This window comes from Leptodactylus fuscus, chromosome 11 (genome assembly GCF_031893055.1).
Source record: "Leptodactylus fuscus isolate aLepFus1 chromosome 11, aLepFus1.hap2, whole genome shotgun sequence".
Lineage (NCBI taxonomy): Eukaryota > Metazoa > Chordata > Amphibia > Anura > Leptodactylidae > Leptodactylus > Leptodactylus fuscus.
The window spans coordinates 81,902,266-81,926,075 of record NC_134275.1 but is presented as its reverse complement, the minus strand read 5'-3'; the positions used below and the strand labels follow the sequence as shown (position 1 = coordinate 81,926,075).

At 45.2% G+C, this 23,810-nt stretch overlaps 2 protein-coding genes across 2 annotated transcripts; one reads left to right on the top strand and one right to left on the bottom strand.

Annotated features, from left to right (window-relative positions):
- Positions 1–682: 682 nt before the first annotated feature.
- On the bottom strand, positions 683–6,978 carry LOC142185264 (CCN family member 1-like). The gene is made up of 6 exons (XM_075260575.1): positions 6,893–6,978; positions 6,603–6,807; positions 4,426–4,605; positions 3,531–3,674; positions 2,429–2,628; positions 683–1,669 (listed from the first exon to the last, which is right to left on the bottom strand). Exons 1-6 carry the CDS (start codon positions 6,962–6,964, stop codon positions 1,346–1,348), a joined length of 1,125 nt encoding a protein of 374 aa, XP_075116676.1. The 5' UTR covers positions 6,965–6,978; the 3' UTR covers positions 683–1,345.
- Positions 6,979–11,379: 4,401 nt separating this feature from the next.
- DDAH2 (DDAH family member 2, ADMA-independent) lies at positions 11,380–18,970 on the top strand. The gene is made up of 7 exons (XM_075260613.1): positions 11,380–11,483; positions 12,743–13,178; positions 13,298–13,397; positions 14,222–14,295; positions 15,363–15,482; positions 15,618–15,761; positions 16,817–18,970. Exons 2-7 carry the CDS (start codon positions 12,915–12,917, stop codon positions 16,931–16,933), a joined length of 819 nt encoding a protein of 272 aa, XP_075116714.1. The 5' UTR covers positions 11,380–11,483; positions 12,743–12,914; the 3' UTR covers positions 16,934–18,970.
- The last annotated feature ends 4,840 nt before the right edge of the window (positions 18,971–23,810 follow it).

Sequence of the window (23,810 nt, the reverse complement as noted above, 5' to 3'; positions counted from 1 at the left end):
GTCTACATAGTGGTCTACATGGTGGTCTACATGGTGATCTTCATAATGGTCTACATAGTGGTCTACATGGTGGTCTACATGGTGGTCTACATAGTGATCTTCATAGTGGTCTACATGGTGGTCTACATAGACTTCAGACGGTCCAATTGGAGCCCCATTCAGGAGCTGCTTGACATTAACCACCTAAGACTATAGGCTCAGGTGCCCCCAGGCTACTATAAGACCTGTGCAACCATTTCCACTGCTGTTACAGGACCCCTGGAGGTCACATGACTGTGCAGGACCTCAACAATCATTAAAATGAGGGAGAGACCTGGACACGGCCCCTTACCATCCAGTGGCCCCATACTTATTGCATTCTTTGCCCATAGCCTTGAGATTTCTCAGCATCTAAGATTCCGTCTACGTCAATCTTTAGAAATGTTGTAACCCATCTGCTTCTTCTGGAACCTTGCATTATACTGAAATGTACCCTAATGCAAAGTACCTGAGACAGGGAACCCACGAGCCCCCCATTATGAACGGCCATCGCGCTGCAGACTATACAAATGACATATCATAATAAGATGATGTTCAGCTGTTACAGTCATTCCCATTCTGAATTCCTCGATCCCACCCCCACTTGTCATCTGCATTTCATTATGTAGAGTACAAGAGGCAGAGGAAACATGTGATACTATTTTATTACATTCATTGACAGATGCGGAACATAAAAGTGATTCTGTACTGAGAGAGAATAGGAATAGAATTCTAAAACTGCAAATCTGCACCATAAGCAGAGCAAGACCCCAACCCACTGTTTCGTGATGGGACCACACGTGAGCCAAAGGATAGCCGGATCTTTAGCTTTAAAGTTCCTCCAATACCCCAAACTATTGATTCCTTGTGGGCTTAAAGGGGTACATGCTCTGTCTAAGGAAGTTGTGACATCATCTACTCTCAGTGGTGCCATGATAGGTCACTAAGGGTGTTATCTATAAAGGTGTTATTGTCTATAATAATACTGTCTGTGATGTAAATTACGTGCCTGCTCCAAAGAAAAGCCCTACAAATTTGGCAGTTGTCTGTCTATCATTAGGCTTAGTGGCAAGAGTGAAAATTGCAGGATTTAGTATTTATTTGTAAAATAGTGACTTGGAAATTTTTTTAAAAAATTTATCAAAAATTCTTAACAAAATAGATTTAACATAAACAACTTGGTTTATAATATAGGCCAGTTTCTGGTGACACGGTCCCTTTAATTACCATCAGTCACCTATGGGTGCTGGACCCCATAGATGTCATGTGATATAATCTCACTCCCTATTTTTATTGCCCATTTGTTATGGCACCTTACTGGCACCATTTAGTCATCTCCCACCACCTCATTGGTGATCTCCCCCTTCGGCCTTATTACACCCCCTCCCTTCTTCCCTTTCTTCCCCTTTTTGCCCCCACATTGACACCTCTGCACCCACATCACTTGGCGGATGACTTTCTTGTTGAGTTGGGCACACTTAAATGCCACTGGGCGCGTCTCGCTCATTAGAGGTGTGCAGAAACGCCCATCTGAGCAAAGACCGCAGAATTTGGGGAGTAAGGGGCGGCTGGACAGACAGTCACGGAAACGGAGGTGCATTGGATGGGACCAGCGCATGATGTGGCTGCAGACATTGTTTGCCTTAAGGACCTGCCAGAAAGACAAGAATAGGAAAGAAATCAGTAAGAGCCTCAAGACGACCTCCAAAACTAGCGAACACCCCTGAGGAGACAATACACAGTGGAAGGATCGTAAGGATTGTCCTTGGTTATAGCGCATAAATTATATATATTCCTGAGCAACCAGTGTTGTTAGTTTGTCATCCAGAGGCTCTCTACTGTCAGGTGGGAGGAGCAGATAGTCTGGAACCACCCTCCTGACAGTAGGGAACCTAATTAGCATATTGAGTACTGAAACTTAGAGCATTGATTGCTCAGGAATGGTGGGGGCTAGAGAAAAAATTCCAACTGCAATGGAATCAGCAAAGGATGTAAAGAGTTGGTGGAGTTGGTCAAATGTAATATTGTAATTAACTGGAGGTAAACTTTAAAGTGTAAGAAAACTTTTTTTTTTTTTCATAAATCCACAGTGCAGGTGAAGGGAACAAATTTTACAATATATTTAACTAAAGAAAAATACCTGTATCTTTCATTATTTGCGTCTATCTAGACTTCTTACATACTGCTGTGATGTTTTGTTTGTTGGCTGCACTGCTCACAGGGAGGGGTAGTCAGCTTGCAAAGGAAACATCACAGCCGAGGTCAATGACCTGATAAGAAATCGGATAAATAGTGCTGAATTTAAATCGAGTTTTGCATTGATCCAGTTATTTGGCCCAACAAAGCAAAAACTGAGAAACTCCTTTAAGGGCCAGGAAGGAACTAGAAATGGAAAATGTAGAGAATTTACCGTGTAATTGGCGCTGGGGTATTGTCCCTTGCAGGGTCTGATCATGCACAGCCTCTTCTCAGCTTTAGGGATACACGTTTCCTTGTCGTACACTATTCGCACTGAGTTGCCGAATCCACATGTGCGCGAGCAGGGGGTCCACTCGGTGTCTGGATTACAGGGGGAGGGGTCTTCCATTGGCTCTTCACTCTGTTCTGTATCTATAGAGCATGACAATGAGATTTCCTTATGTCGTTATTGTCACACGAAGCCTCACACAGTCCTGTATACTATAATATACTGGAGCTAATAGTAATATATTCTATGGTACATGTTACTGGTGCAGTGCGTCAATCCAGAGCAGAACCTGCCAGTAACATAGTCCCATTTCCACTGTGACATCTAGGGTTGTTCAGCACTAGAAAAGGGGATCTGTAGTTTTGTTTTTTTCTTGGAAACAGCGCCACCATTAGCCAATGGCTGTGTCTGGTATTGCAGCTCATTCCTACTTACTTGATTGGTGAGGAGCTGTAATTCCGGACACAGCCTATAAAGATATGGTGCTATTTCTGGAAACATACAAGACTCACTTTTACTAATCGGGGAGTCATTTGAGGGGGTTCAGAGGGCACTGTCGGCTGTCGGATGTGGTTCTTCCCAATATGAGGGGACCCGAACAATAAATGATACATAATAGTTGGGGGTCATGGTAGATCATGTGACACCTCTGATCCTAATTTTAAATAACCCCCTAATTGCGTCTACCAAGCGGTTTTGGTTATGAGTCAAGGTCCAAAAGAAGAACTAGTCATGTTTCCAAGAATTGGTGGGGCCTGGGCCATGCTGGACCTCCTTAGCGAAACATTGGAGAATTTGGATATTTAGATACCAGTACCAGGTACCAGTAGGGTCAGACTGGGCCACCAAGTACCAAATCATCCTCCAGTGGGCCCAGGGTCCAACAAAATAATATTCCTACAGAAGACTCCCAAATTTGAAGGGTACTATGGTCTACTTCCTATAGGTAGTTGAGGGTAGACCCCCAGTACCTTCTGTCCCCAGTCCCCACCATCCAAAACTCTATCCCTTCCCCTCCCCTCCACACCCAGTTATAAGTCACCACCTGAATCAGGGGCTTCTCTTCTGCTCCTGGTCTTTGCCTCTTCATCCATAGACTCATCGTCTGGAGCTTCGTAGACATCCCGGGACTCAGCCAAGCCACTTGACTCCTCGGCACATCTCCACTGGGCGCAGCACTCACCTGGAACTGAAGTTACGACAATCTATATAGAAAGGACATTCCTGCAATGTCCTAAATCTGACATGTGGAGAGCCTGAACTGATCTCCAGATCAATAAGACCCCCAAATTAAAGGGGCTGTAGAGATTAGAAAAAAATGGCTGCTTTCCTCCAGACGCAGCGCCACCCCTGTCCACAGGTTGTGTTTGAAATTGCAACTCGGCTCCATTACAGGGAATGACACTGCTGCAATACCATATGCAACCTATTGACAGGCGTGGCGCTGTTTTGGGAAGAAGGGAGCCATATATTTCTAATCCTAAACTATAATCAAAAATTAAAAAACATTTACCAATGACGATAACCACATGAACATAGACACAGGTGGACATGGAAGATTGCCTGCCCGGGACATTGCCAGGAAGAGGTCTCCTACTAAAATGAGAGTGACATTCACATGGCTGCTAATAGGTCGCTCAAATAATAGTAGGGGGTGTCCAAGAGATAAAAGCCAAAGCAACAGCGCCACTCTGACTTGTGGGCTCTGTCTAGTATTGCAACTCATCCGCAAATGTTTACATTGAGCTGAGTTGCAATACCAGATGCAGCCTATGGATAAGGGTGGCGCTGTTTTTGGAAAAAAATATGTTACTTTTGTTAGTTTTGCTACTTTGTTACTGTGTATGTGGGCCGCAATGAGAAATCTATATCAGGCCCTCTGAGGAGCTCAGACACCAGCGCTGGGGTGTAACAACTACCCTCCAATAACCAAATCTTACCAGTCACCAGTTGCATTTCCTTGCAGTTAGGGTTGAGGGGTTTCTCAGGTTCGGGACACAGAGGGGTACAGACGGTTTTCCCATTCTCACATCTGCAGTAGCTCTCACAGTCTATTTCAAAGCCTTCTCCGTGGGGAATCTCATTGCCATCATAGAAGCAGGACTGACCCTCATAGCGGACTAAAGAAATGGAGGAAGGATTAAAGGGTTAAAAACAAAGTTTGAATAGAAACAAAGGTAAAGATGAAACTGATGGAAATTATATCACTATAAACTTCTCACAGCTGAGGGTCTGCTACTAATCCAACCAGTTAAAACAATTCTCTGATACCTAGAAACACCAGAGTCACAAATTCCATTCCTGCCCTAATAATATGCTACAATGTATCTGTGAAGGTCAAATGTACTGACCTGAATCCCAAATATATATCTGAACTAGATACAATCACAGGGCTGGGGTGATATGCTGAGTCTGGTGACAGTAACCTATCTATCTGCAGGGCTGGGGGGATATGCTGGTTCTGGTGACAGTAACCTATCTATCTGCAGGGCTGGGGTGATATGCTGGTTCTGGTGACAGTAACCTATCTATCTGCAGGGCTGGGGTGATATGCTGGATCTGGTGACAGTAACCTATCTATCTGCAGGACTGGGGTGATATGCTGGTTCTGGTGACAGTAATCTATCTATCTGCAGGACTGGGGTGATATGCTGGATCTGGTGACAGTAACCTATCTATCTGCAGGACTGGGGTGATATGCTGGTTCTGGTGACAGTAACCTATCTATCTGCAGGGCTGGGGTGATATGCTGGTTCTGGTGACAGTAATCTATCTATCTGCAGGACTGGGGTGATATGCTGGATCTGGTGACAGTAACCTATCTATCTGCAGGACTGGGGTGATATGCTGGTTCTGGTGACAGTAACCTATCTATCTGCGGGGCTGGGGTGATATGCTGGTTCTGGTGACAGTAACCTATCTATCTGCAGGGCTGGGGTGATATGCTGGTTCTGGTGACAGTAACCTATCTATCTGCGGGGCTGGGGTGATATGCTGGTTCTGGTGACAGTAACCTATCTATCTGCAGGGCTGGGGTGATATGCTGGTTCTGGTGACAGTAACCTATCTATCTGCAGGGCTGGGGTGATATGCTGGTTCTGGTGACAGTAACCTATCTATCTGCAGGGCTGGGGTGATATGCTGGTTCTGGTGACAGTAACCTATCTATCTGCAGGGCTGGGGTGATATACTGGGTCTGGTGACAGTAACCTATCTATCTGCAGGTCTGGGGTGATATGCTGGGTCTGGTGACAGTAACCTATCTATCTGCAGGTCTGGGGTGATATGCTGGTTCTGGTGACAGTAACCTATCTATCTGCAGGGCTGGGGTGATATGCTGGGTCTGGTGACAGTAACCTATCTATCTGCAGGGCTGGGGTGATATGCTGGTTCTGGTGACAGTAACCTATCTATCTGCAGGGCTGGGGTGATATGCTGGTTCTGGTGACAGTAACCTATCTATCTGCAGGGCTGGGGTGATATGCTGGGTCTGGTGACAGTAACCTATCTATCTGCAGGGCTGGGGTGATATGCTGGTTCTGGTGACAGTAACCTATCTATCTGCAGGGCTGGGGTGATATGCTGGTTCTGGTGACAGTAACCTATCTATCTGCAGGGCTGGGGTGATATACTGGTTCTGGTGACAGTAACCTATCTATCTGCAGGGCTGGGGTGATATGCTGGGTCTGGTGACAGTAACCTATCTATCTGCAGTGCTGGGGTGATATGCTGGGTCTGGTGACAGTAACCTATCTATCTGCAGGGCTGGGGTGATATGCTGGTTCTGGTGACAGTAACCTATCTATCTGCAGGGCTGGGGTGATATGCTGGGTATGGTGACAGTAACCTATCTATCTGCAGGGCTGGGGTGATATGCTGGTTCTGGTGACAGTAACCTATCTATCTGCAGGGCTGGGGTGATATGCTGGGTATGGTGACAGTAACCTATCTATCTGCAGGGCTGGGGTGATATGCTGGTTCTGGTGACAGTAACCTATCTATCTGCAGGGCTCCTTATGATAGACACCATGACAGTACTTAAGGGTTAAGTATTAAAGTTGTCTGAAGGCGACCAACCCATTGAATTTAGCAGAAATAGAACTTTAATATAACAAACCTTTGCACACCCCTCGCTGTCCGCTCGAGTCTCCTTGATAGTCACAGGTCAGATATTGGGTAGTATCACATGGTCTAAACCCATCACATTCGGAGTCAAGGCCTCGGGCACAAACCGCACATCCACAACCACAGGAGTCTGGCACCGGGGCTGCACCTGGGGGACACGTAGATATTTCCGGGCACTGACAAGTTGTTGGACATCCCTTAAAGACAGAAACAAGAAAACACATTAGACAACGAAGGAGATGAGAGTAATGAGTCTTAATGGAGCGCGGAGAACAATCTTACCGGTCGCTCCCCTAATGTACATGTCACATATAATAGCATCAAGCAGACTTCAATATATGACCCCATCTCCATGCATTAGTAGAGACGTCTCCAAGGATTCCCACAAGAAGCTGTCACTTTATATAAATCAACATGACCTCCTGCCATTGGCCAGCGAGATACGTGAGTCATAATGTACAGGGCCTGAGGTTTACTATTTACACCAAGTATAGGATGCCTGTGCTCGGAGATAGCAGCCAGTGTGAGACAGGAAGGAAGGATGATAGCCGTATCTTCTTTAAGAAAAAGTTCTTGTCCTTAAAGATGAAGCTATTATTAAGAATTTCAGCTGTTCCCCCTGAAAATAAACAGAGAACAGGGTGTCCTGCTACTAAGGATCCTGCAATCTGCACTGTAATCCTGGTTCAATTTCCCTGCAGCACCCCCACAGGGCAAAGGAGGTATTACAGGGTGCAAAATAATTTAGACTCCTCTGTGCCTTAAAATTTGCACTACACAGGTCTGGTACCAGCACCAGGTAAACCGGGGTAAGTGCCAGGGCCCAGTGCACCAGGGGGGCCACTCAGCATCTGCAGATGCCAGGGATTGACTGGCGAGTACAGATTTAATCCTTTCTGACCAGCCTTCCCGCCCCTTCCCTGCTCAGCAATGACAAGATTATGTATTCCAGTACCGGAGCGGACAAAACGGGGGCATTAAAAGTTGCCCCCCTTAGGGGTGCAGGTATAAAGTGCCATTTTGGATGGTTTTTTTTGCTGCAGAGTCTTTTAGAGGATCACACTGCCACCATATGAGTTGTGCTGCAAAGGGGCCCACAGCGATCGTCACCCAAGGGCCAACACAGACCTGGAGCCGACCCTGCCTATATATATGGAGTTATCTGCACAGTACAACTTCTGACCTTCTATACGGTGATATATATAACAATAGTGTCATACAGCATATGAGGCCAGATATAAAACATGACTGCAAAATCTAATAATATGTTGTAGATTACATAGAAATTTCCTCCATATATAACCGCAAAGGATAAAGCATTAAAATGGAAAGTGCAAGCTCCTTTATGTAAAGGTCATGGGAAATGTGGTGTATCCAGATACCGGGATCATGTGCACAAGTGCGATATATTATGTGGATATTTGTGATGTACTGGGGTGAAGGTATATATAGATTTATAGAGTAACCAGAATCTCATTCACGTTGCTGGTAATGTAAAACATAGCCTTTATTGCTGTTGCATTTTTGCAACATGAGGTCTAAGGCCCCAGGTTACTAGGAAGTTTTGTTTTTGGCTTGTAGATTTTTTAAGCCAAAGCCAGAAGTGAATTTAGCAGAAAGGAGACATTTAGGACTTCCTATAGATTTGAAGCCACTTCTGGCTTTGGGTTAAAAAACACAGCAAAATGTGCAACAAAAAAACAGCAAAATCTGCAACAAAAAACACAGCAAAACCTGCAACAAAACACAGCAAAACCTGCAACAAAACACAGCAATATCTGCAACAAAAAACACAGCAATATCTGCAACAAAAAACACAGCAATATCTGCAACAAAACACACAGTAAAATCTGCAACAAAACACAGCAAAATCTGCAACAAAACACAGCAAAACCTGCAACAAAACACAGCAAAACCTGCAACAAAACACAGCAAAACCTGCAACAAAACACAGCAAAACCTGCAACAAAACACAGCAAAACCTGCAACAAAACACAGCAAAACCTGCAACAAAACACAGCAAAACCTGCAACAAAACACAGCAAAACCTGCAACAAAACACAGCAAAACCTGCAACAAAACACAGCAATATCTGCAACAAAAAACACAGCAATATCTGCAACAAAAAACACAGCAATATCTGCAACAAAAAACACAGCAATATCTGCAACAAAACACACAGTAAAATCTGCAACAAAACACAGCAATATCTGCAACAAAACACAGCAAAACCTGCAACAAAACACAGCAAAACCTGCAACAAAACACAGCAAAACCTGCAACAAAACACAGCAAAACCTGCAACAAAACACAGCAAAACCTGCAACAAAAAACACAGCAATATCTGCAACAAAAAACACAGCAATATCTGCAACAAAAAACACAGCAATATCTGCAACAAAACACACAGTAAAATCTGCAACAAAACACAGCAAAATCTGCAACAAAACACAGCAAAACCTGCAACAAAACACAGCAAAACCTGCAACAAAACACAGCAAAACCTGCAACAAAACACAGCAAAACCTGCAACAAAACACAGCAAAACCTGCAACAAAACACAGCAAAACCTGCAACAAAACACAGCAAAACCTGCAACAAAACACAGCAAAACCTGCAACAAAACACAGCAAAACCTGCAACAAAACACAGCAATATCTGCAACAAAAAACACAGCAATATCTGCAACAAAAAACACAGCAATATCTGCAACAAAAAACACAGCAATATCTGCAACAAAACACACAGTAAAATCTGCAACAAAACACAGCAATATCTGCAACAAAACACAGCAAAACCTGCAACAAAACACAGCAAAACCTGCAACAAAACACAGCAAAACCTGCAACAAAACACAACAAAACCTGCAACAAAACACAGCAAAACCTGCAACAAAACACAGCAAAACCTGCCACAAAACACAGCAAAACCTGCCACAAAACACAGCAAAACCTGCAACAAAACACAGCAAAACCTGCAACAAAACACAGCAAAACCTGCAACAAAACACAGCAAAACCTGCAACAAAACACAGCAAAACCTGCAACAAAACACAACAAAACCTGCAACAAAACAGCAATATCTGCAACAAAACACAGTAATATCTGCAACAAAAAAACACAGCAAAACCTGCAACAAAACAGCAAAACCTGCAACAAAAAACACAGCAATATCTGCAACAAAAAACACAGCAAAATCTTCAATAAAACACAGCAATATCTGCAACAAAAAACACAGCAAAATCTACAACAAAAAACACAGCAAAATCTGCAACAAAAAACACAGCTATATCTATAACAAAAAAATGCAAATCTGCAACACGTTTCCGCAACGTGTAGCTTCAGCCTATAACACCTTCCTATAAGGCCAGCATTGTGGCCACCAGAGCAGAGCCCGTAAGCTCTTGTGGTTCTTCTAAGCCGACCTCAGATCTCCATAACCCACCACAGTAATAACTGGGTAGGGAACGATTCCCTAATATGTAGGTTACCCACTAACCACATTACACTTCACACTGTGGTCATACAACCTCAAAACTTCAGCGTTCGGGGCTATTCCTCCCTGCCTCGCCGTACACATGCATGCACAGTCCAGGAGAGCATGCATGTGTTTTCTATAGGGAGAAAGCAATTTACCAGATAGTTTGTGGGCAAGGGCCAGAATATTTGTCTGCACGTCCAGGTGTCTGATAGATCCCCTCTTTTTTTGGGATCCCAAGGATCTATGATCAGGTCAAACACTGGCCTAGCTGGAATAGTAAATAGATGGGATGGCACCTACTGGCCCATAATATAGTCCCATCAGGACTCCATGTGCAGCCATACAGAGAGGGGGGGTAGAGTTTACATTGGGCGCCCTAATAGCAGCAGGACTTGAGGCTGCAAAATTTATGGGACACGGAACAACTAAAGAAACTCAAGACAGACCTGCTACTGTTGTGCAAGCCATTACCCAGGACTAGTGCGGGCGTGCTCAGCAATGGAGGGGTTAATTATAGTGACTCCTCCCTAATGACAGGTTTGGAGGGTTATAAGGTTAATGAGCCGATCCCTTCCTGTGGGAGATCTGCATGGGGTGGAAGGTAATATGGGGTGTGAGAGGTGTAGGGGCTGATCTTAGATGGCTCTGTCTTGGCGGAAGAGCTGACACTCTATTTGGCCCTATAACCCTGGTCTAATACAGACACAAACCCTGTATATAGTATATATGGACTTCTAGACAGATATGGTGGAGCAGAGGGGATATGCTGGTGTGTATATACATCCTATATAGACCTTGCTGTGTACATAGATGGTTGCATATGTATTCTCTGTCTGTACATATAGGTTGGCATGTCTTGTGTGTATATATGACTAGCGCAATGTGTATATATACATAAGTGATCCCATCCTGTATATACACAGCATGGAAGTGTCGGTCTCCTGTATACAGGATGAGGGGTGTCTAAAACTTCTACACAGTATATATAGACACGCATAGGATAGACACTCCTCCCCTTGTATACAGGAGACTGTCCTATATGTGCCTATATACCGTATACTCCATGTATAAGTGTCAGTCTCCTGTATACAGATGATGGCGGTGCCTGTGCTGTGTGTATAGCTGTATATATCTCTGTATACACCCAGTGTGTGTATACGGAGGGGTCCCTGGCAGTCTGTGCCCCATTCCTTGTATGTTTGCAGGGCTGTGCTTGCAGGAGGAGGGAGCAGAGCGGAGGGAGGGCTGGAGGAGGGATGATGGGGAGATGGAGAGAAGGGAGGGCTGAGGGGGGAGGCAGCAGGGACGGTCTGGACTGGGTGACCCCAGCGTTCTGCGGTTTGGGGACAAGGGACAAGGACTTATCACGTGTTTGGACCCTATCCTCCCTGTGGTGAGTGACCCTTCACTTCCCTCCCTGCACCCAGGCCCTGCAGTTTTGGCCTCACCCTGTCACCCTCCTCCCTGCTGTCACAGCCCTCGCCCCTCAGCCCCGCTGCATGTCACCCCCATACACAGCCCATGCCCTGCTCTCATCCTCCAGGTGCCCGCAGTCTCCTGTACATGGGACCTGCTGGTGTCTGGCCGGGTCCCTCCGCCCTGTGACTTCATGTCTTCTCCGGTGCATGGTGTCTCCCATCCCTCCATCCATCTGTCCTCGCCACCCCCTCCAAAATTCACTTATCTGTCTGTCCTATGAAGGGTTAAAAACAAGAGCAGCGCAGTAAAATCCTTAATATCCTTGCGAACCAGTGGGCCCGAAACTTACAGTGCTGGTCTGCTGGGGTAGGACCACCCGAATCTATTGTTATATCGCCACTATTGATATTGCGTCCCCCCAAAATATATGCCTGATGCTTTATAAGACTGCATTGTAATCCTATGACCCTTGTATCGCCACAGTCTACGGCTTTGATTAACCCTTTCAACTCTGGGAGAGGCCGATCCCTTGCACAGCCCTGGGGGGGGGGGGGGGGGGGGGGGCTTAGCGACAGCATGGCATTTACTTTATATGTACCGTATGACATCCAGCAGTCGACAAACTAGCGTGAACGTGGCTAATCGAGCGCTGTGCCTTTAAGCCGTCCCTAATAGGAAGGGTGTTACATGTGACCCTTCCAGCACTGAGTGGGTTAAAAGGTTGTAAGAGTGGTAACTTAACCCCCTATACTCAAGGCAGGGGTCAGGACAGGTTGTGCCTTGTAACACAGCGGTGCTGAGCAGATGTAGCAGAGCTGAGTGCACCCTTGTGACACTAGTGTTGGTCCAGGTCACAGGAGGTCCTTTGGCGCAGTCACAACAAGGCCATGATGTCTCGTAGCAGCCCCCGGTCTGGGTTATTTCCCGCTAGGATCATACCAAGTTACTAGATCTCATCACAAGGACCGCTCTGCCATCTATAGTTGTCTGCTGCCATCATACCGGTGGAATGTCCAGAAGTTTCAGAGGCTTTGCTGTTACCCATGGGCTTTTATCACCTCCTGCAAGGGAACAAATTTTGGGACCAAATTTAGACGTGCGGCTGTGCCCACTGCCCGCCGGTATGAGGTTTTACTATCATGTTATTGTCCACTTGTCGTCCACATGGTGACCGCGGTGTGTTTGTCGCATGTATACATTTCTGAACATACTTGTCATTCCTTTTTCTTGCAGGATGTGAAGTCAGGAAGGAAATCGGAGGCGAAGTTGAGAGAGGAACTCATCCAGGCAGGAGACCAGGGGCGAGAAGGAGCCATAATCCAGGGGGAGAAGACGGGGGCCACATTGGACAAGCCCTGACAACCCAAAAGTTTTGACTTGTTACCCCAATCTTGGGGCGTCAGAAATGACTGGTAGATACACTCATGCTGTGGTCAGAGGGGTGCCCTCCTCTCTGGCCCAAGAGGCAGATGGAAAGGTGGACCTTGCAAGGGCGCAGAGGGAAAGTGGAGTCTTTTGTGGCATCTTAAGACAGAAAATGGGGCTTCAAGTGATGGAGCTTCCTCCGCATGAAGATCTGCCCCGAGGGCAACTAATTGGTGACATGGCAGTGGTAATAGCAGATACAGCTTTAATCACCCGCCCGTCAAACCCTGCAAGAAGAAAAGAGGTGAGTGCTAATGTATACGTCTGTCTGGCATAGCATTATGTATGCGTGCCATCTTTGTTTCATCATCTGCCATCTGTTCCTTCCTCCTCACTCTCTGCTCTTCTCCATCTTCCTCTTAGACAGAAGGTTTACGTAAGTTGTTTGAAGAGTTGAAATTTCGAGTTTGTGAACTTACAGATGAAGGCGCCACATTGGATGCCAGCGACATTCTCTTCACAGGTAAGTGATGGTGTCTTGGTCTTGGGTCCGGTAGTTGGCGGTAGAGGGGTTTGGAGAACGTGTGTAGCATGAGATGTTCTTGGACTCGAAGAAAAGATGAATTATTATTGGGCCAACATGGCCTCCAACATGGTCAATATATGTGTCATAACCATATATATGAGCACAATGAATAACACAGAGAGAGAAGCTCCCGGGGAAAGATGTCGAGGTCTAAGGTGGTTTTCCTTCATGACATTGTAGACCTTCTTCCCGAATGGTCAAGGTCTTGGCCATAAACATCAGGACGGCCCCACAAATAATCACTTTTATCTGAAAATCCTTGACGGCCGATGTTGGGCGGGAAAAAAGGATCAGACATTTTGGATTCCTCCACTTTGTAGCTAGGTTGTCCTATCTAATGTGAATGGTTGCCCAATCTATGGGTGGCCATAAGTAAAGGCTCGGGATCTGCAGACAATCTGCTAAGAGGGGTTGGACAGGATTGGATGGGCAATAACCTACGAGGGGAGGGAACCTCAGTAGGTGTCTCCATTTGCCTCCTGTAGGATTAGAGTAGACTATAAGATGGAGATACACGGGTAGAGGTTGTATACACAGAATACGTTCAGTTAGTTCTCATCCTGAACATTGGCGGTGATTGAGTTTTCAGTGTGGGGCATAAAACCCAAACTAGGATAGACGATCTTAGCAGTGAGGTAGCAAAGTTTCGGCGTGTGTCCTAGGAACTCCGCCACTCTTCCTCGTTGACTTTGCCGATTTTGCAGCTCGGTACCGTACATTGCATGGCCGGTATTACTTCTATACTAATGTTCTTATCGCAGGTACAGAAATCTTTGTGGGCTTGTCAAAGTGGACCAATCTCCGAGGCGCTGAGATGGTGGCAAAAACCTACCAGGTAAACTAGCGCTCCCTTCCCATATTTGGGTACGTCGATGGTCTTACCTTGTGAGACGTGTTCAGAAACCTCAAATGGCCATAGCCAGGATATGAGGTCACAAGATCTGGTGACGGTCACACGTTGATGTCCATGAGGCCACCTGAGGTCTCCGTAAACTACACATACTTGACCAAAACCAGACACTTTAAGGTCCTCACCACCCGAAATGTCAGCTATGAACATGGATAGAACTGAAGAAGCGTAACCTCATGTCTTCTACTCCATTCACATCAAGATGACTTTCATCTTGAAACCAAGGCCTAAACCTTAATCTGAGGTAGTACGTTCTTCCATTATGGGACAGGAGATGGTTTGGAGATGTGTAGGATGGTGAGATGCTGCTCGGTTCCAAAGGAAAGCGACGTAATTGTGACTGTAGATTTGGAGGTGACCAGAGAAGGGTATAAGCTAGAATCGGAGATCGGGGCTGTTGGGTGATCTTCGTGAGTAGCGGTAAAAGGGGCGCCAGACTAGAAGTAACGGACGGACCTTTGTTCTGGGCTCTGCAGCTTTAAGGGAAAGATGGGAACAATGAAGCGTCTTTGCAATTCTTCCAAATTAAACGGCTCGGAGTCCCTGGTCCGTACAAGAGAGTAGAGCCAAGGGGCGCCAGGGACTCCGAGCTGCATGGATTATTAACCCTTTAGAGGTTGGACTGTATTGGGTCTTAAAGGGATTTTACCATGAACATCGCTAGATTTAGTTTGTAGACAATTAAGGCTAGGTTCACACTTGCGGCAGGATCTACGGTCTTATCCAATGGCAACCGCTTGTCATCACCAAGATGGTTAGAGAAAAGTCTTGACGGCGCGTTTCCACAAGGATGACATGGTGCAGAATATCCGTGGAAAATTTGCAGCATTTTGCAGTGGTTGAGACTTTAGGGAATTTTTATTTATTTTTAATTTTTTTTTTAATTTTTTTTTTTTTTTTTTTTTTTTGGGGGGGGGGGGGGGTTCCTGCACAAATTCTGTATTTCATCCCCCTGGGAAATTGCCCTAAACCTTCCCCATTCTGTTTTTCAGGATTACGCCGTTTCCACGGTCCCTGTTGCAGGAGATTTACATCTAAAAAGTTTCTGCAGTATGGGCGGCCCTGACACCCTGGTCATCGGCAGCAGTGACACCGCGAAGAAGGCGCTCAAGGTAAGACTGATAAATGAGGGATCGCCTACACCTGCCCATTTGTCGGACGAGTCGCTCGCTTTAGACCTCGCCGCTCTGTCCCTATAAATAATGCAACGTAAACCTAAAAGCCGCATAAACTTCCTTCCCTCTCAGATGATGGAGCAGCTGACGGATCACCATTACGAGACGCTGACTGTGCCCGATGACCCTGCTGCCAATTGCATCTACGCTCGCGTGGGGCCCAAATCCAACGTCTTGGTTCATCGCAGTGCGGAGGAATATCCAAACAGTGTTCAGGTGACTGTCCTGTCTGTGTGACCCACTCTGGGGTCTCCTATAGATGACAGCTTACCCTGATGTCTTAGGATAGGTGATAACTTTCTGGGCTGTGAGGGTCTCGCTCCATGACTGTCTGGTCTGCTGTGCTGTCATTGCAAACAGGGGCGTCACTAAAGGCTTATGGGTCCCGGAGCTGAAACTCGGGGGGGGGGGGGGGGGGGGGGGACACGAGGGACCCTCCATAACTTCTCCTCTCAACTTTCAAAGGACTTAAAGGGACTATTTAGAATTTAGCCACACCCACCACCACTTTGACCCCACCCATTTCTTTGTGCCCCCTCCAGTTGCCCCAATATCATGTCCTGCTCCTGGCACTAAATGGTGATGCAAGAAGCAGAGGCCTTCACCATTGTATTCAACTCCTCTGTGTAATGAGTTGAAGTCGGGACCACCACAGGCTGCGTCCCCTAATTAATTCTCCCTTTCCTTCTCTATCCTGGGCCAGATGACTATAAAGACTTGTTCACAACATGTCTGTACACACAAGATCATTCCCATCCCCTCTCTGTGCCAGATCTTTCACCCAAGAATCCTGCCATTACTATATGTTGAGGACAAACTAATATTTTACGATGAATGGGTTACGTTCTCCTTTCTGACAGTGGCAGGCTGTGTATCCTAAATCTTCTCACTCCAGTAGGGAATACATCTAGAATACACATCATACCGGCCAAGCTGTGCAGCAATGCTAAAGGTTGGCCATATGCCTGACTGTAGACTGATGAAGTGGTGGACCTTCAGCCTTCAGGAACGAACAATCCTACACAAACCCAGAACGGCCAACCATCTGTCCGCTGTAATAGTGTCTGAATGGGTCTTTGTCTACAGCCATCACCGTTCACCTTACTATGCCAGTCTCCATTACTGTCCCATCCTAATCTGGGGTACCATGACACTAACCTCTTACATAGACCTTCAGTATAAAATCCCCTTCACCCTAATGCAAGACTACCATGTCTATAGCCCATGACTTGCACCCGCTATAACCGATCTGCTCCGTTTCCTTCTTGCAGGTCTTTCAGAAGCTGACAGATTATACGCTAGTCCCGGCATCTTGCACGGAGGTGTCGAAGATCGGAGGATGTCTGACCGCCTGCTCGATACTGATCAATCGCAAGCTGGAGATCTGAGTTGTCGTCCACCCTGAGGCTAGTTGTCAGGCCACCCACGCTGACAATGCGCTGTTAGTATAGAGGCAGCCTCCTCTATAATGTCTCTTATATCGCCATACCGTATCCGTCTATGGGTTTCATGGTATCCTCCATATCTTCCACCAATGCACACCGCCTGTAGCACAGTGTGTATATCCATATCTAGAACCGTCTGAATGTCCGAGGCTGCCGTAGGTTTCACTAGTTATCTGGAATTAGACCTTCTGTTTTTTCCGTTCTTCCTGTAGGTGAGAGGACATAGACCTTGGTGGAGATGACCGCGTCCGCTTATCATGGGCTGCCGATTCTCTCCGTTTTTAGTGGCTTATACCATATAGTTTATAAATGACATTCCGGCAAGATTAACCCTTTGCTAAATGTTTGAGGCTCTTTGTCGGGCTTCATCTTGGAGTACAAAGTCTAACGTGTCCCTACAAAAGTCTAACGACCCTATTGGAATGACTGCGGCTGTAATGTCTTATATGGCCACTAGATGGTGATGGCGCGCACTAGAAAATTCAATATGGCTACAGCTGGCCATAGAAAATCTGATTACTAATGCAGGCTGTGTCGGGGAGTTGCCTGGTATCGCTGACTCTACCGATCATGGCCATCCCTACCGTGCCGATACAGTCTCAAGACCGGTTGAGACCAGCCTTGGCTTACTTGGGTCTGCATAGTGTAATGGAGGGTCAGAGCGGTATCTCGGCGCTTGCCATATTGAACAGATTTTTCCAAAGGCTTGTTTAGATGGGAGCCCCCTTTAATCTATATCCGCAGTATCCATTTAACTGGAATGCTTGCCTGCAGTTTTTCTGGTGCTAGGTTGCCCACCTACTTTTGTTGCCATCACTCCATCTTTAAGCTGTATTTGTCTCCTACATTCTCTGGTGGCCATTTTGAAGTGGTTTGGCTCAATAACAATGACTTAACAAAATGGCGGCCTGTATTGTGTGATGAGGCCTATGATATGTTAAATCCCTCCAAACCCTCATTAACCCTTTTCATTCTCTACCTCCACCTGTTTAATACCTCCCCATTGCAGGAAAAATCTGATTAATAAGGCAAAGCGGCCTGTGGCGTCTTTATCCTTCCCTATTATGGATACAGTGCCAATAAAGTTAGGTCTGACAAATCCAAGTCTGACAGTGCCGTTGCTATGGATACACTGCCTAACAACCATGGTCCTCTCTATATGGTCCTAGAGATTAAAAAAAAACTCTTCTCAGGAAGTGACATCACATCACTGAATGCAACTCGGCATGGCCATGTGACCAGTGTGCGAGATGTCACTTCCTGAGAAGAAGGAAGCCATGTTTTCTAAACCTGGCCAAACCATTTAAGCTCAAGAACACAAATGTGGGGGAAGGGCATAGTCGATAGGCTCCATATTGACTTTTTCCCTCTCTTGGTGCGCTATTAATCAGTTTTTTTTGTATTAGATGGAGTGCCCCTTTAAATCAGAATATAAGGCCACAATGTATACAATGGTTACTGGTCCAGCAAGTCAGATGTCTGTAGCCATGTTGGGCCTAGCAAATCAAATTTTTATTTTTTGCCAATTCTCACCCTATTGGACTCCCTTCCTCGGCTGTTAAGGGCAATGGTGGTCTTCGTTGCAATAGTTTGGGTCCTCCAGGTAGATAGATGACTGCTAGGGGGCGACACCACTTTCTTCACTTTGTTCTGTCTCACCACTTGTCATGTTTGTGCCATGAACGTCGTCTCCATTGTCCGCGGCACATCGCAGCTGTCGCGTCTTAGCTGGCGGTTTTCTGACATTGCCTTCTGGTGCTATTTTTTTTGGTTGAATGGGTGAGGGGCGATATTAACCCCTGCAGTTTCGGAAAGCGATTGATCTTTGTTTATCTTGTTAAATGCATTTTCTGTCCCTTCTCTGGGGTCTCTGTAGGGTCCGGAGCTCCAGACCATCGTCCCCCGTCCTCTCTCATCTATTATATGCTGGAAACTGGTTTTGGTTTTTTTAACCCTTTCAATTTATAAATAAACTGCTTCAAGACAATGCGACTTGTTCTGATGTTCAAAATGGTGGACAGTGGATGGTACCGAGAAGATATTTAAAGGGATTGTCCAGGAATATGGCCAAGGATAGGATATTTATATCTGATCAATGACTTCAATAGGATCAGAGCTGCAGTATGGCGCCCCCAATCTCTATACAGGGCACTGAGGGAACTGCTTCCATCTGTGTTATAGCATGGGTGTTGGAGGCGACCCCGTACAGCTGATCCGTTCAGGGGCCACAAGTTGGCCCTTCATCAATCAGATATATATGACTTATGCTAAGAGGCCGTAAAGTCTAAATTCCTGAATGACCCCTTTTAGAGTATTACTTCAGGGTATTTTTGCATGATATGACTACACAGTTACTACAATGTTCTATGAAGACCATACTCTGCTGCGCTCACTATTCTGCTGGTACAGTCACTGTGTACATACATTACATTACTTATCCTGTATTATACCCCAGAGCTGCGCTCACTATTCTGCTGGTACAGTCACTGTGTACATACATTACATTACTTATCCTGTATTACAGTCCTATGAAAAAGTTTGGGCACCCCTATTAATCTTAATCATTTTTAGTTCTAAATATTTTGGTGTTTGCAGCAGCCATTTCAGTTTGATATATCTAATAACTGATGGACACAGTAATATTTCAGGATTGAAATGAGGTTTATTGCACTAACAGAAAATGCGCAATATGCATTAAACCTAAATTTGACCGGTGCAAAAGTATGGGCACCTCAACAGAAAAGTGACATTAATATTTAGTAGATCCTCCTTTTGCAAAGATAACAGCCTCTAGTCGCTTCCTGTAGCTTTTAATCAGTTCCTGGATCCTGGATAAAGGTATTTTGGACAAACAATTCAAGTTCAGTTAAGTTAGATGGTCGCCGAGCATGGACAGCCCGCTTCCAATCATCCCACAGATGTTCAATGATATTCAGGTCTGGGGACTGGGATGGCCATTCCAGAACATTGTAATTGTTCCTCTGCATGAATGCCTGAGGATTTGGAGCTGTGTTTTGGATCATTGTCTTGCTGAAATATCCATCCCCGGCGTAACTTCAACTTCGTCACTGATTCTTGAACATTATTCTCAAGAATCTGCTGATACTGAGTGGAATCCATGCGACCCTCAACTTTAACAAGATTCCCGATGCCGGCATTGGTCACACAGCCCCAAAGCATGATGGAACCTCCACCAAATTTTACAGTGGGTAGCATGTGTTTTTCTTGGAATGCTGTTTTTTTTGGACGCCATGCATAACGCCTTTTTGTATGACCAAACAACTCAATCTTTGTTTCATCAGTCCACAGGACCTTCTTCCAAAATGAAGTTGGCTTCTCCAAATGTGCTTTTTCATACCTCAGGCAACTCTATTTGTGGCGTACGTGCAGAAACGGCTTCTTTCTCATCACTCTCCCATACAGCTTCTATTTGTGCAAAGTGCGCTGTATAGTTGACCGATGCACAGTGACACCATCTGCAGCAAGATGATGCTGCAGCTCTTTGGAGGTGTCTGTGGATTGTCCTTGACTGTTCTCACCATTCTTCTTCGCTGCCTTTCTGATATTTTTCTTGGCCTGCCACTTCTGGGCTTAACAAGAACTGTCCCTGTGCTCTTCCATTTCCTTACTATGTTCCTCACAGTGGAAACTGACAGGTTAAATCTCTGAGACAACGTTTTGTATCCTTCCCCTGAACAACTATGTTGAACAATCTTTGTTTTCAGATCATTTGAGAGCGGGCTGTCCATGCTCGGCGACCATCAAACTTAACCGAACTTGAATTGTTTTGTAGAAAGAAATGGTCCAAAATCCCTTCATCCAGGATCCAGGAACTGATTAAAAGCTACAGGAAGCGACTAGAGGCTGTTATCTTTGCAAAAGGAGGATCTGCTAAATATTAATGTCACTTTTCTGTTGAGGTGCCCAGACTTTTGCACTGGTCAAATTTTGGTTTAATGCACATTTTCTGTTAGTACAATAAACCTCATTTCAATCCTGAAATATTACTGTGTCCATCAGTTATTAGATATATCAAACTGAAATGGCTGCTGCAAACACCAAAATATTTAGAACTAAAAATGATTAAGATTAATAGGGGTGCCCAAACTTTTTCATAGGACTGTATACTCCAGAGCTGTGCTCACTATTCTGCTGGTGCAGTCACTGTGTACATACATTACATTGCTTATCCTGTATTATACTCCAGAGCTGCGCTCACTATTCTGCTGGTACAGTCACTGTGTACATACATTACATTACTTATCCTGTATTATACTCCAGAGCTGCGCTCACTATTCTGCTGGTACAGTCACTGTGTACATACATTACATTACTTATCCTGTATTATACTCCAGAGCTGCGCTCACTATTCTGCTGGTACAGTCACTGTGTACATACATTACATTACTTATCCTGTATTATACTCCAGAGCTGCGCTCACTATTCTGCTGGTGCAGTCACTGTGTACATACATTACATTACTTATCCTGTATTATACTCCAGAGCTGCGCTCACTATTCTGCTGGTGCAGTCACTGTGTACATACATTACATTACTTATCCTGTATTATACTCCAGAGCTGCGCTCACTATTCTGCTGGTCACTGTGTACATACATTACATTACTTATCCTGTATTATACTCCAGAGCTGCGCTCACTATTCTGCTGGTACAGTCACTGTGTACATACATTACATTACTTATCCTGTATTATACTCCAGAGCTGCGCTCACTATTCTGCTGGTACAGTCACTGTGTACATACATACATTACATTACTTATCCTGTATTACACTCCAGAGCTGCGCTCACTATTCTGCTGGTACAGTCACTGTGTACATACATTACATTACTTATCCTGTATTATACCCCAGAGCTGCGCTCACTATTCTGCTGGTGCAGTCACTGTGTACATACGTTACATTACTTATCCTGTATTATACTCCAGAGCTGCGCTCACTATTCTGCTGGTGCAGTCACTGTGTACATACGTTACATTACTTATCCTGTATTATACTCCAGAGCTGCGCTCACTATTCTGCTGGTGCAGTCACTGTGTACATACGTTACATTACTTATCCTGTATTATACTCCAGAGCTGCGCTCACTATTCTGCTGGTACAGTCACTGTGTACATACATTACATTACATATCCTGTATTATACTCCAGAGCTGCGCTCACTATTCTGCTGGTGCAGTCACTGTGTACATACATTACATTACTTATCCTGTATTATACTCCAGAGCTGCGCTCACTATTCTGCTGGTGCAGTCACTGTGTACATACATTACATTACTTATCCTGTATTATACTCCAGAGCTGCGCTCACTATTCTGCTGGTGCAGTCACTGTGTACATACGTTACATTACTTATCCTGTATTATACTCCAGAGCTGCGCTCACTATTCTGCTGGTGCAGTCACTGTGTACATACGTTACATTACTTATCCTGTATTATACTCCAGAGCTGCGCTCACTATTCTGCTGGTACAGTCACTGTGTACATACGTTACATTACTTATCCTGTATTATACTCCAGAGTTACATTGGTTGTCTTTGGAGACAGTCAGCACACTTGTTGTCAGTCACGCCCCTAACAGCTAAGCTGACCCCCTATAGTGGGATGGGGACATTAAGTTCTGTATCAAACACCTCTATAGACATATAACCTTTCCATAATGGAAATCACCACAACACTTTACAGCTCTGGAGCCTGCAAGGAAGGCCGGGAGATTACAGCTCTGAAGTATCAAACAGACGATAACTTGGGGTTGGTAAAAGAAGTGTAATTTTTATGTCATTTCCTTTTAGTGCTTTAGAGATGATCACAGGGATCCATTAACCGTTTCCTGACCTGTCCATCGTGTTGCCGCTCCGTCTGTTTTTGCTTCTCTTTATTATCACTTACATTATGAATAGTTTATGGTCCGGAGTCATCGTGTAAGGAAATACAGTAACAGATAAAGCGATACAAAGTAACAGATCCACAGAGGAGAGATTACAGCCTCAGGCGCCGCTTATCTCCATGGGGAAACAGAAGGATGGGACTGGTAAAATCCAAGTAGTCAGATCCTTAAGTAGGCCCTTGTCGGCTGAGGACCCTCCAGGACCTTTAGACAAGATTGTGGGTGGAGCTCAATGAAACTGCCAAACTTTATATGGCTAAAGCCCACGTACACGAAACTGTCACCCAAATTCTAATGTGTCCCTGCACTGGTAGAGGGAATAGTCCCGGGCGTCACATGATATCCTATACATGTCCTGTATCTGCTACACCCACAATCCTCCGCTCACACGATATTTGCATAGATTGTGTTATGACTCGTGGAGGGTTTTCTATAAGGATCCCGAATGATCTCCAGATCCACGTAATAAACTTCTGTGTCCTGGAACAAAAAGCACAAAAATAAGCATGTCATTCTTCTCCTCTCCAGCAGAGGGCGAGACTGAAGCCGCTGATACTCACCGCCTCCAGTCTAGGGCTGCTTAGGTCAGAGCTGGCGGTTTCTGTCAGAGGGAAGCTGTCGGATCTGTCTCCGTCTGCAACGCAGAAAGCAAATTCAAGAGGAGACTAAAGTGTAACTCCAACTATAAAACAAGTGTACATAAATGGTAAATATAATAGTCCAGGTGCATAGGAGAAAATTTGTCATAGATCTTACTAAAGAAAAATGCTTCTTTCCCTGTTTATCAGAATTATTTTGTGCATAGAAGTCTATGGAGAGGGGAGGAGGAGGAATATGCTGGAAAAGACACACAAAGAGTAACTACCCTGTGTGTGAGAGCTCTTCTGTCACTGTCTATAAAGATAAGCAACCTCC